Genomic DNA, 14,429 nt, shown 5'->3' with positions numbered 1-14,429 from the left:
TGAAGAAAGAAAAACAAATCATTAGAAAAAGATTTTCAAAACGAAGAAATGCAGTCTCAGAATTAGAAACAACCGCAAAACACGAACTTCATAATTTAAAAAACTCAATAAACAAAAATCACCAAATAGACGATCAACTATATTTCACAGATTCAGAAACCACATCACCAGCATCAGTAAAAGCAAACAAAAAAAAATTGCTACACAAACAAACCAATACGTTTGTGCAATTGGAATCAACCAATAAGACATATTGAAAATTACACATTAACAGTATTACAACACAAAAATGATTCGAAATGAAGCTAACCCAGAAAATTCAGTACTTCCATTTTTATATCACCATTATCTGAACCTCGCGGACAAATAGAAGTTTGTAAAAATTTAATTGCAAACTTATTCAAAAAAGGAGAAATTCCGCGCACGAAAGAATTTCCCGATGTAAAAATCTTGCCTTTTTTGCTTTTTTGGATTGTTTTTTTTTGGATCAAAAGATTTTTGCAATATTATGATGTTTTTTCCGACACCAAGGGTTCTTTTAAATTGTCAAAGTCGAGAGATTTCTTTGCTCTAAATCCTAACTGAAATTGTTCAATCCAGTTAATCCAATGGGTCGGCGGTTTGATTCGAAAAGTCAGGACTCCCAGCAGATTCAGATTAATTATCAGTGCCTTAAAAACAGTGTTGTGATACTACTGATATTTCAAATGACTAATAAGAGTTGAAGAAAACAATTAGAACAGTTGAATTAAAACTATACCCGCATCCAGTTTCAAGCGTTAAAAATCGATTTAATACGATTTTAGTACCAGTCTCACTAAATTTGAGAAACAATCGATTTTAATCAATTAATAATCGATTTTAATCTCTCTTTTTTTAAATCAAAATATAATTAATTATAATCCATTATAATCAATTAGAATCGATTATTTATTTGTCTATTTTTCGATACAATTATAATCGATTATAATTGATTATAATCCATTCTTTTAATTCAAATTTCTATTTCATTAGTTTTGCACAAAATCCATTATAATCGTTTTTAATTGACTATAATCCCTTTTGTTTGTCCATTTTTCTCTTCGAAGTTGCATCTAAATTGCTCATTTTTTATGCTTTTTAGGGACGTTGGATCCTATGAAAATGAGAAAATTTTTTAAAAAGTTTTCCAATTAATTCAAATTTATAAGTTTTTTTTTATTTCTTCCCCATTAGAATTGTTTTGTGATGCATATTTTAACCATTTTTAAACACCAAAACATCAGCAAATTGATCTAGTTTCATGATTAATTCGGATAATTTATTTTTCATCTACCGCGAGAACCTTTCCACTCTTATGAAAGGATCTCTATGAAACTTTTGTTTCGTGGTAAAACTTTGTGTTCAGATCAACCAAAGTGTTCAAGAGATCTCTCTTTTAGAGATCTTCTTATTGACACAAAAATAATAACCCATAAGATATAATTCGAATAAAGGAAAATTTCGGCAAAATAAGAGATTATAATCGATTATAATCGATTCTAATCAATTATAATTAATTTTAAGGGTTTTTAGTAAGAATAATAATCAATTGTAAGAGATTATAATCTCTTGGAAAATATCACGATTGTAATCAATTATAAATCCCTTAAAGACCTAATTTTAGTAATTATAATCGATTATAATTGTCAAAAAATCATCATAGTAATCCGTTATAATCGATTATTTACGCATAAACTTGGATGCGGTACGTTTTCTTTTCCAGTTACTAATTTGTCACAAAGTTGAATGGACTTCGATCAGAAACACAAATGGCAGGTTTCTAATGAAGCCGCGTAGTTCAACTAACAAAAAACATATATTTCACAACCTTTTTTGACGCCGAAAACAAAAGAAACCGATGTAGATCTACAAGGGCTCATAAGTGCCTCATCGTTTTTTGCTCCATTCTCGCGCGAAGGAAATAAAAGTGCAGTAAACGCACTAGTAGAATTTATAATCATCCTCGATGTAAAATTTATGGTCATCATCGATACAAGTAGTGTTTCTCTAATATAAATTTGACTTTCAGCGTTGAAACAGTATCCTCTTCTAAATTTGTGGCTGTTATGTCATGTAAGTGCTAACTGCGAAACTGTTTTCAGTTGCTCTAAGATTTTCCTTCGCTCTAATTGCTAACTGAAATTGGTCAATTTAGTGATCAATTGGTTGGGCGGTTTGATTCAAAAAACAAAGATTGTCAGCTGATTCGAATAAATTAAGAGTGCCTAAATAAAGAATGTTGTGATATCACTGATATATAAAATTACTAACAAGAGTTAAAAGAAAAAAACTGGATCAAATGGAACTAAACTATGTGTTTTCTATTCAACTGCAGAAGTGTCACAAAGTCTAATAGACTTCGAACAGACAACAATCGGCAGGGGTCTGATTAGGAAGTGAAGGTCAACTTTAAATAGTTAAAAACAATAATCTTGCAATTTTCTTACGCAGAAAACTACAAAAAAAATCCAAAAATGGTCTACAAAGGCTTAACAGTATTTCATAGTTATCAACTAAGCAGCCACTATTTTGCTCCATTTTCGGACGAATGATTACAGGGCAGTAAAGAAGTAACGGAAAAATATACGTCTGATTTACGCGTTAGTTAACCGTTAAGACAGTTAAATGACACTGGGCTGAATTAAATTATCCGGACTAAACGCGTTAAAATAGAAGTTTAGAATCCGTTTTTTTCAACTTGAGTTTACTTTAGGTAAAAAGTATGAAGAGCAAATTTGCTTGGAGTCTCAGTGATCGATCAAGTAATTTTCGCGTAATTTTTGATTGACTAAAAAGCCAAAAATGATCAATTTTTGGGGTGAAACTTGGGCCCGATTTTCGCAAAACAAACTGCACCATAAAATTCTGCTAACTTTCTATACTAATTTTGTTTTCATCATTTTTTACATAAAGTCAACCCAATTTGAGAAAAACCGCGTTTTTAATTTCTAGTTTAATGCGTTATGTCCGGATAACTCAAATCAGCAATGTACTTACTCCCCATCAAATTATACCATAATTGAGGCTTTTCATTCAAGATCTCATGAGTCGTTGCTCCTAAATATTCTTTAAGGTCGAAACGGCTTTCCTCGGTCGACCACAGTCGAAACATTTTTTCTCGGTCGAACACTGTCGAACTGATTATTCTTGGTCGAAAATCTTCTCGGTCGAAAAAACTGTTCGGTTGAACTCGGTCGAACTCATTCGAAAAATTTTTCTTTGGTCGAACATAGTCGAAACGTAGACAGCTTGGGTCGAGTCGGTTGAAACATATCGAGCCTGGGTCGAGACGGTCGAAATATACCATTTTTTGGTCGAGTCGATCAAAACATAAATCTCAAAACTCGACCCGGGAAGTCGCAACATATCTGTTTTGGGTCGCGCAAAGTAGCGCAAATGTTTCGGTCGCACAAAGTCGCAGCATACTCATTTTGAGTCGCAAGGGTTGCAACATACCCAATTTGAGTCGCGAAAAGTCGCAACATATCTGTTTTGGGTCGCACAATGTCACAACATACCCATTTTGAGTCGCGAAAAGTCGCAACATATCTGTTTTGGGTCGCGCAAAGTCGCAACATGCCTTATTTGGTTCGCGCAAAGTCGCATAATTTTTCTTCGGTCGCGCAAAGTCGCAACATACCCATTTTGGGTTGCAATGGTCGCAACATACCCGATTTGAGTCGCAATGGTCGCAACATAAGTCGCCGACCTCGACTCGGGTTAACAATTTTATTCAATAAAATTATTTGTATAGTAATGATAACAATAATTGTTTATCCTTTTGGCTAAATACAAAATTAATCCTGTTCTCTTCCAATTTTATCAAAGAGCTTTTTTAGCCAGTTTGATCGAAGACTTTACTTTTTCCTCTTGCTTCCCTTTCGTCCTTTTCGCTTCTTATTCTTCTTTAGGTACTTGTATGGTCCAAGCCCTTTCCTAACTAAAACACCTCGCCAAGCCGACTGAAGTTTAACAGCTGCCCATTTGCTCTTCCTTCTAAACTCCGACTCCAGCCTCGCCAGTTCCATCTCAGAATTGTAGACCGAGTTGAACTCTTCGATCATTTCACGTTCTAGCTCAGCAGCTTTCACGTGACCTGAACAGAAATAATTACCTATTTTTGGTACACTGGGGCAAAAAACGATCACTACTATAGTTGGGCGTAATTCAACTTAAGGCAGCTTTCGATCTACAAAGCAAAGCTTATAACATTTCTGTAAAATTAAATGGTAAAAAAGTGATTCATCGTATTTGAACAAAATATTTTCCAATCGACCAGTAGTGGGTTTAGGAGGCAGATGGACTTCCCCTTAAGATATCGACCCCCTGGCCACCCAAAGCGACCCCACTGTGGTACTAATTTACGCCACCAATTTTCCGCTGACATGCCGTAAAAGATCTTTGAAAGGAGTGAACATAGATTAGCGCCTGCGACCGACTCACCTTAAAAACAGTTTCAGGCCACTCGCATTTGATTAGATGCTCAAAATTTTTGGAAAAAAACTCCTGGGTCGAAGTGATGACTTTATGTTAAGACTTTCTCTATTGACTTGCTTGGCCTCGATGGTCTCGAAGAACTTGTAAATAATCCAACCGTCTCCACTCGGCTCGGAAAATTTTCGATTAGTTCGTCCGTCTGATTAAAATTATGTTTGAACTTTACCGTTCAAACGCAACCCGACTCTAAAAGTTTGCAATACTGTTTAATTGCTTTGTTGAATGGGATTTTTCTGAATAATGACAAAAACCGATGTTCCTGAAAAAGAATGTATTGCCCCCAGTTTAATGTTCAATATTGAACTCATTAGATACAAAACATATTACAGAATAATCTTTAACTGAATCAGGATAGCTAGAACAGGCTGTTCAGCCTAACAAGTAGCTACTCTCTGGGATTACTGCCTCAATTAAGTAACGACAAAAAGTTATTTATTAAAAAATCAGAAAAATGGGTCGATCAGCTGACTGTTATCTATAGTATGATTGTTCTTGAGCTAGGAGAAAACCTTGAAAAATGGTTATTGGAAATCAATTCAATTTCATCGGTTAAAAGTTATCTAGACACCAAGAAATTGAAGCATTCCACTGTTTTGCACGAGATGGAAATTTCCACAAGTATTATATAGTAACGATCAAAAAAATTCTTATCATTTCAGCTAACCCGCATTTTTCTCTGACTGCTGATAATCAATTGGTGAACAATAAGAATAATGAAAAAATTTTTCCATGAAAAAGTTGGAACAAAATGATTTCAAGAACTGTTTCGATCCCATGCTCTTTAAACTTTAAAGCCACATAATCAAATTCTTATTCAAAAAAATGTTTCTTAAAGTTTTTGGCAGTTGTTAAGTGATTTTAGATTTTTCGTGCTAACATAGACCAGGAAACCATTAGAACCTTAACAACAATTTTTTAAACAAAAGTACCCTGCACTTATACTTAGTTTCTTTGAATCTGGCTAAATTTCTGCGCACGGTGTTCAGGAAATTTTAGTTGATTGTAATTTTGACCACCTATTTTGAAACAATTAGTAAGCTTGACTTTTTCACCTGCTAGAGAAAACTGCATCCAAATAGGACTTGCTATTTTGTAAAACTTTACGTTTAATGGAGCTGATTGACAGTTTAATTCACCTGCATCAGTCATCGTTCTTCTTCAATTGATTTTTAAAGTTGTTGTTTTTTCTCTTAGTTTGAAAACAAGCGAGATAGGTAGTATCGTCCCTAAAAAAACTCAATTCGGGTTGCGCCACTAGTTTCCTAAATATCATTGACATAAAATGAGAAAAACAGTGGTCCAAGAACTAAACCTTGCGGCACAACAAACGCACTTTCAGGTACGCTGGGAGTTTTCATTGAGGTTAAGCATTTTGTAATTTATTTGATAAATAATTTGAAATTGTCTCAATGAGTTTTCTTTGAAAAACATAAGCGCCCAACTGTTCCAAAAAACTGAATGATTAAGCGTATCAAAAAAATGAAGGAAAAGAAACTTGTTCTGGTAAAACAGTATTATGTTTTTCATGAAGAATAACAACCTTCTATAGAATAATAACTCAAAAACTTTGCTAAAAACTGTATGTAGGCTCATATGTCAATAAATGTTGTGCTTTTTTTGCTTCTGTTTTAAAAAAAAGTAGCAAATAGTTCTGCAACTTTGAAAAAGAGTGTAAAATACGATTTGACAAAATTTCATTGCAATTATAAGTAGAAAAACGAAGAAGATTGGTGCACGAAAAATTTTGTCTTCCTAGTTGACGGGCTATCATAACCAGATGAATCTTTTCGTTTGAGCAAAGCAAAATTTTAATTAAATCCTCGTCCATTCCTTTTAAGAACGAATGGACAGGAAGAACCAGCTGATGGCATGAATTCAGTCGGATGTCCAGCTATGTTCTCAAAAAAACGTCAAAAGAGATTTTGGTTCAATATTTTTCTGAAACACCGTCTGCGGTCCGCAGAAACCATCAAGCACTTGGAACAAAGATGATTGCGATATTTCTGTTTTTAATTGGAGTATTTTCCTTGAGCAGTCATGATTTTCGAGAATTTTTGAGTTTTTGAAAGCTTCTTTTCTGTGAAAGAATTTTGCACGTAAAAAAATCCTAATTTCAACCACAATTTAATGGTATTGGTCGTAAACAAGGCTTGCAATTCTTTCCTGAAATTTTATGAATTAGTTAAAAGCAGTTGAAGTTTTCAAACGTTATTTTGTCAAAATTGTCCACATAACATCAATTTTTTCCGCTCAGCCTCTTTAAAAAGATGATCAAGAACAAAAAGAGTTTCGAAGCATCCTCTTCTTAACAAAAACTTTTAAAATCCCCCCTCAAAAACCAAATAATTCTATCGGGAACAGTTGCAATAGATATGAGAAAAGCACACAGATTTTTCAAAGATGTTTTTGAGCTATTTATGGTCATAGGATTGCTATTTATAAAATAATCAGTACAGATAGAACTTGTAGGGGTTTGTCCTGTTGCTTCAAGTTTTGGTTTTTAGTTGCCGAAAAAAAACAGTATCAATTTGTAATCAACCTATATTCGTGAACACCGGGCGATATCTAAACTGTCAGGGTTCTTATCGTTCACCACGACTAGTTAATGACCACTCATAGAACTCAATTGCAACTCTAAGTTTTCTACTTGCGCTTTAAATGATTTTTCCCTTGTCCCTTGATGTTGCCCGGTACTCTAAGCAGTTCAAGACAATTTTACTCTTTTCAAAAACAAGTTAACAAATTACTGCCAACATCATGTTAAAGTTTTTTGCGAGAAAATTTAATTTTTTTCTCTTTGTAAATACTAAGTCACCTCCCCGACTAACTTGCCCAATTTATTTGATGTAATTTATTTGATAAATAATTTGAAATTGTCTCAATGAGTTTTCTTTGAAAAACATAAGCGCCCAACTGTTCCAAAAAACTGAATGATTAAGCGTATCAAAAAAATGAAGGAAAAGAAACTTGTTCTGGTAAAACAGTATTATGTTTTTTATGAAGAATAACAACCTTCTATAGAATAATAACTCAAAAACTTTGCTAAAAACTGTATGTAGGCTCATATGTCAATAAATGTTGTGCTTTTTTTGCTTCTGTTTTAAAAAAAAGTAGCAAATAGTTCTGCAACTTTGAAAAAGAGTGTAAAATACGATTTGACAAAATTTCATTGCAATTATAAGTAGAAAAACAAAGAAGATTGGTGCACGAAAACTTTTGTCTTCCTAGTTGACGGGCTATCATAACCAAATGAATCTTTTCGTTTGAGCAAAGCAAAATTTTAATTAAATCCTCGTCCATTCCTTTTAAGAACGAATGGACAGGAAGAACCAGCTGATGGCATGAATTCAGTCGGATGTCCAGCTATGTTCTCAAAAAAACGTCAAAAGAGATTTTGGTTCAATATTTTTCTGAAACACCGTCTCCGGTCCGCAGAAACCATCAAGCACTTGGAACAAAGATGATTGCGATATTTCTGTTTTTAATTGGAGTGTTTTCCTTGCAGTCATGATTTTCGAGAAATTTTGAGTTTTTGAAAGCTTCTTTTCTGTGAAAGAATTTTGCACGTAAAAAAATCCTAATTTCAACCACAATTTAATGGTATTGGCGGTAAACAAGGCTTGCAATTCTTTCCTGAAATTTTATGAATTAGTTAAAAGCAGTTGAAGTTTTCAAACGTTATTTTGTCAAAATTGTCCACATAACATCAATTTTTTCCGCTCAGCCTCTTTAAAAAGATGATCAAGAACAAAAAGAGTTTCGAAGCATCCTCTTCTTAACAAAAACTTTTTAAATCCCCCCCTCAAAAACCAAATAATTCTATCGGGAACAGTTGCAATAGATATGAGAAAAGCACACAGATTTTTCAAAGATGTTTTTGAGCTATTTATGGTCATAGGATTGCTATTTATAAAATAATCAGTACAGATAGAACTTGTAGGGGTTTGTCCTGTTGCTTCAAGTTTTGGTTTTTAGTTGCCGAAAAAAAAGTATCAATTTATAATCAACCTATATTCGTGAACACCGGGCGATATCTAAACTGTCAGGGTTCTTATCGTTCACCACGACTAGTTGATGACCACTCATAGAACTCAATTGCAACTCTAAGTTTTCTACTTGCACTTTAAATGATTTTTCCCTTGTCCCTTGATGTTGCCCGGTACTCTAAGCAGTTCAAGACAATTCTACTCTTTTCAAAAACAAGTTAACAAATTACTGCCAACATCATGTTAAAGTTTTTTGCGAGAAAATTTAATTTTTTTCTCTTTGTAAATACTAAGTCACCTCCCCGACTAACTTGCCCATTCAAAAAAAATCTTTCTGAATGTTGTCTAGATGATACAAATTCAACAGTTCATTTTCACCTAAAATTCATCTAGGACAAGGACTAGTCGCTGCCGTTCTAGTGAAACAACAGTTGTTTATGATGGCTATACTGAATATTTAAAAAGTATAAAAATCACCCTTATTACCCTTCTGAAACACCCTCCAAAAACATACTAAATTTGCTATTGAAAAACAACACACAATTATCTTGCTTAGATTTTTTTTTGACATTCAGACCTCATGTGTAGTTAATTTCTTTTTTCGCTGGAGAAGTTTTACGAGGCGGCATAATTCACACAAATTCTGCTCTTGTATTTCATGGAAGGCGTTCGCATTAAATGGAGAGTTGCAAATTTTGTTATAGTCCTCAGCATTATCAGTCATATTATAATTACTTATTCTGGCTGCAAATGACTTATGAATTGCACTTTGCGAGCTAAAAAAGTTAGCCGTAGAACAATTGACCTGCTTTTTATTTTTAATTGGTTGCCATTTGCTGTCAGAAATCGGTTTTTATCTAAAGCTGATTTTCATGAAATGTTAGAACCTGATTTTTTTTATGTGTACAAAACGTTATAAAAACAATGTATTTCTCTGCAAGCTTTTCGTTTGCATCTGTCTGACTACCGTCACGTTGTCCTAAAAATCTAATTTTCGTTCCAATTAGCGTCTCGTTGATGATTGTAAAAAAAAATATTGCAATAATTGTAATTGTTACCCTTATCGGGTAGCTCATTGCGCGCGGCGAAATCATGAGGCTCGTGAAACTTTTTTGACAGTTTTGTTCTCACGTTTGACTATACTGGGTACTCCCCTCGTCAGACACTCTATGAAAAGTCAGACTCATAAAGAAAGAGTACTTTCTATTTCGATAACTGGTTTTTCCAGCTCGTGAGTGTCTTTTAATAACCAGCTCTTTTCTCATCTTAACTCAATATTGTTTGTTTTTGGAAAATTTTTTGCAGAAAGATCATTTGTTTGTGGAAACAAAAGTTTTTGCTTAAGATTTATGTGCAGCAGCAAACGCAAGGACCACCTGTTGTTTTTAAAGCTCAATTGTTTTGGCTTGAAAATGGTTCTGCTAGTCATCTCTGACACTATTTCTTAAGTTTATCACAACAGTTTTGCTGTTGGGTCTAAAAGACCGAATCTTTTATTCTGTCAGATTTGGATTTTTGTTCAAACAATTTTGGATTTATAAGACGGTTTTGGCTTTTTATCGAACAAAGTGACTTATGTGTTTGGCGTGATTTAGTACTTCAGACCAGTTGTAGACATCATGAGCTCAAAAATTGAAGTATATTTCACTTGTGATCGTTTTTGAAAAAATACGCGCGTGTGTTTAGTCTAAGTTGAAGCAATTACCGCGCGCTTTAACCTCGCCCGGGAATCATATTTCCAAATTATCTTCTTTTCGACTTCTTTTCGAATGTTGTATTTGTTTTTCCTGTTTCGTTTGCCCTTTCTTTGTTCACTATTCCTGTTTTTTGGTTTTTCTACTGACTCATTTAGTTTTTCTGCACAAACCCACGTTTTGATAATGACTTGTAAACATCACAAATGCTGTTCATAAATATATCATGTTTCCTGCGCCAGTAAAAAAAATTTAAATTTATAATTTTGAAGCTTTCTTTTATTTTTGACAAATTTTGTCTCTTTTATTTAAAACAAAACTAAACTATCTTTGTCGAATAGATGTGAATCATCCATGTTTTTAATGTTTTTCCGACTTGAAACTGCGGATTATTTAGGCTTGGGGATTTTGTTCTGTCAACTTTCGATAATTTAACTAAGCGTTTGAGACAAAAAAAATGCAAATTCGGTCGATTTGGGATAACTAACGCTCGATAAACCCGTGTGAACCTCCACATAAGAAAGTTGTTTCTCATTCAATTCCATACAAGAAAAATGCTTGTCCTGAAATTTTAGATTTGGACTGAATAGAAAGTAAGTTTATTAAACAGTTTTCATATACGATGGTTCTATGATCAGCAGTGTTTACATAGCTGCAAAAAAAATTCTCAGTAAAAATCAAAGCTTAAAGGTGATTTTATTTTTGAATTTTTAATCGAAACAACTTTTTCATGCTCAAATAAGCTTTTTCGCAAAATTTTGTTCTTTTTTCTCTAAAACATATTCCAGCATGAATTTTGACTAAAAATTTTTGAACCATACACAAAAGTTCGAGTCGTCTGAGTGAACTAAGAAATATTATCTCATACAATTGATCTCATACTCTAACACACATTTACCAGCCGACAGTTTTTTAGTACGAGGACTTTCAATATTGGAACACGCCGTTTACACAACAATTCAACAATTTTTTTTGAACAAGATTAAATTTCAGCCTGCTTTCGAATCCCACTCGCTATCAACCCTCCAAATTTTGCACCCCATGCAATGCTTGTTTTCTCTCACTTCCTCTCCTCTGAGTATTTTTCTCCTCTCTTCACAAACTGTAGTTGGGTTTGCCGTGTTAATTAACATTTATCAAACATTTCACATCTCTGCAATTGACTGTACTGAGTTTGAACCAGATGTTTGCGCGAGGCCCACCATGATCCGTGCTCGTTGTTCGAGGGTGAAGCAACATTACCCAGCCCAGAAAAATAACCAAAAAAATTGCATGTAATTCATAAACAGGGGCACATCAGCGGTTCGCCGTGATGAGCTGTACAGCTCTTGTGTTGGTCCTTTCCCAAGTGAACAAATGGTCTTAATCATAATGTAGCTTTCTCATAGAGTAATGTCAGATAAGTTACACCGTACGTTCGTCACACTATCTTATTTGAGGCCGGATAGATTCGTGCAACTTCTTAGTCTAATGCCAATCTTAAAATTCGTCTTATATCTTCTAGTCTCAATAGATCTAGTGTATACTGGTTTTTGTGAGTTAGGTTACGGAAGTTGTCCACAAGGAGAACGACTGTCTTCTAAGATTTATTTGAAATGTTCTGGTGCTGAAACTACAAGTAGTTTCAGCACTACAAATAATTGCCAGTGTTAGTGATAGAATATGATTGTTTAGTTAGTATTATCTTTTAGGGATAGTTTTATCGATAATTTAATTGATTAAAAATACAAGTTTAGAACTAGTTACACTCATCCGAGGCTTTTAATTTTTAAAAAAATTTTTGTAGTGAAGGACGGATGGAGTAGTTTTCTTTTGAGAGGTTGGAGCAGTGAATTCGTGAAGAAAGGAGAGATGTAGTTGTTTGTGTTGAGAGAAAAAGAACAGTTGTTCGTGTTCCAGAAGTGGGTCTCGTTTGATCGTGGGTCGTCCTAAGTGATCGTGTCAAGATTGTAGATCGATGCAACGATGTGTCAATTTCGTTAAGCTTAGAGTGAGACTACGTGCAAGGTGAAAAGTTTGATCTTTTGTATAAAAATCCAAGTGACTGAGATCGCTATGTGAGATCAACATCGAGTTGGCCATTGGTCTGGTTCAAGGGTTTCCTTCGCAGCGATGTTGAGTCCAAACTTTAAATACTGCGAGGGTAGTGACTACGGCAACAAACCAATAGATTTACTATTCCAGAGTTGGAATGTAATCAAGTTTTCATCTCCTTTGCTACTTGTTCCGTTTGCTCTAAAAAAATATACATTAGATTTATATATCGACATGTTTTAGTGGGATCAGTTTCAGTTATAATGTTTATTAATTGTTTTCGCAAAGGCGTTTTTTATTTAATTCGGTTATTTTAAAGAATTGCTCTCAAAAATAGAGGATCGGGGTCGTAGCACATGTTGGGAGCATGTATTTCGAGCGACCCTGTTCTGGTGGGTGAGGCCAGAGTCGATTACACTTTTTAGTCTCTCTGGGCAGAATCTTTTTGTTCAACCTTTTGTTTTATTTTATCAGGTATTTTTTTTTATTTTAGTTGTGTATTTTGCTCAAAAAGTAGATTAATGGGTTTTGGGTTCTCTTTTTGTGTTTCAATTTTGTGTTTCATTTTGTTTCAAAAAAACTTGAAAGTGGGTTTCAAAAGAATAATTTATCAAGTTTTAATCTGGGTTCAATCCGGTTTGGAAACCGGGGGACTTTTTTTATTTATGCTGTTGGTTTTGTGGCGTTAGTATGCTGCATTGGTTTTTCTTACAATTCCTTCCAGCCAGGTTAAAGGAAAGTTTGAAACGCGTGAAAACAAGTTAGATATGTTATCATTTGAATTTGAAACTTGAAATTCAACTATTAAACAATTCTTTGTTGGCGAGTTGTGCGAGCTTTGATGGAAAGGGTGTGTGAATTGAGGGAGAGTAAAAAGAATAAATTTTTTTTTTAAAAAGTCTACTTTTTTTAAATTTTTTTGCAATTTATTTATTTGCTGCTCAAACTGTTTAAACTTTACTACAGAGTATCAATTTACTGCTTTTCCAATGAAATATACTGCGTTTATTAAGATATTTTCGTTGTTAAAAAGAAATTTGAAAAGCTTAGGAAAAATTTGCAATTTTTATTTGGATTTTGTTCTTTTAGGTGAATGATTGGTGAAATCTAAAAAATAAAACTGAGAAATTCATGAAGAATGGTGAGTGTTTTGTTTTAATTGTTAGCTGAAAAAAACATATTCATACTACGAAGATTCTTCATCAGCAAAAAATATTTGGGGGAAGTTAGCTCGAATTGTCTGATGGTGTGATAAGTTTCGCAAGCATGCTGATGATTTTTTTACTTTGAAGCAGATGCCAGTGAAATTCCAGCGCTCGGATGTTCTGCAGTTCTTCAGTTTCAAGTGAAAAGACGTGTGTTCTGAATTAGGTTATATAAGTTGTGATTAAAAAGTAGTGTTATGAATATATTCTAGAATGGTGACTTCAATGGTCAGTATATTTTCTTGGGGGACAATTAGTGGGCGAGATTCATCAACGAGAAAGAATTTGGTTAGTGGGCAGAATATATACATTTGTCTTGTGGTCTTTTTTGCAGTCATCTTCTTCTCGACTTTGTTTCAATTTGTCTTCAAATTGTGGTTCCCAAACAAAGTGGCTCTATTCAAACGAGGGTATGTCTTCATTTCTTTTTTTCTCTGTTGATGTTCTTTTCACCGACCCTAATTTATCATTCGAAACTTCAATCGAAACTTCATTTGAAACTTAATTAAAACTTCTATCATTGTACATTTTTCTTTTCGCCTCCTACTTTTCAAGACATCTTGAAAATTTGCAAAAGAATGATCAAAATAACCAAAATCCTACACTACTCACTCCACTGCTGACAGAACGGAATGAATTCCTTCTCTCAAAGCTTCTCTATTTTCAGATATGAAGTATGCCACAAGTTCAAGCACACTTACTACACTCTCGTGAATTTTTAGAGTTACTATATGCGTTTACAAAGCTCAAAACCGCAACGAATTGATGACAAACACGTAGAATTTATTTTGCTGGGAATCGTTCACTTCAATCGATAGGTGAAACTTGAAAACAAGTAGATTCAATTATTACAGCTACTAGGATTTTGAACCGATTTTACACTGCCGTTTGATTTCCTTCTAAATGTACTTATTGAGTTATGACCGAGATGGTTAACTCATAGAGTAATTTCAGATAAGGTACACCGTCTGCTCGTCACGCTATCTTATTTT

General features: G+C 33.9%; 1 protein-coding gene across 1 annotated transcript in view; it reads right to left on the bottom strand.

Annotated features, from left to right (window-relative positions):
• Positions 1 to 3,878: 3,878 nt before the first annotated feature.
• Positions 3,879 to 14,429, bottom strand: part of LOC134844839 (dynein regulatory complex protein 9-like) — an 83,703-nt gene continuing 73,152 nt past the window's right edge. The window contains exon 8 of the mRNA XM_063861656.1: positions 3,879 to 4,117. Coding sequence (XP_063717726.1) covers positions 3,879 to 4,117 — 239 coding nt within the window. The remainder of the gene's footprint in view (positions 4,118 to 14,429) is intronic.

This window comes from Symsagittifera roscoffensis, chromosome 4, assembly GCF_963678635.1.
Source record: "Symsagittifera roscoffensis chromosome 4, txSymRosc1.1, whole genome shotgun sequence".
Lineage (NCBI taxonomy): Eukaryota > Metazoa > Xenacoelomorpha > Acoela > Convolutidae > Symsagittifera > Symsagittifera roscoffensis.
The sequence above is the reverse complement of the archived record's forward strand: the minus strand, read 5'-3'. Positions and strand labels throughout refer to the sequence as shown.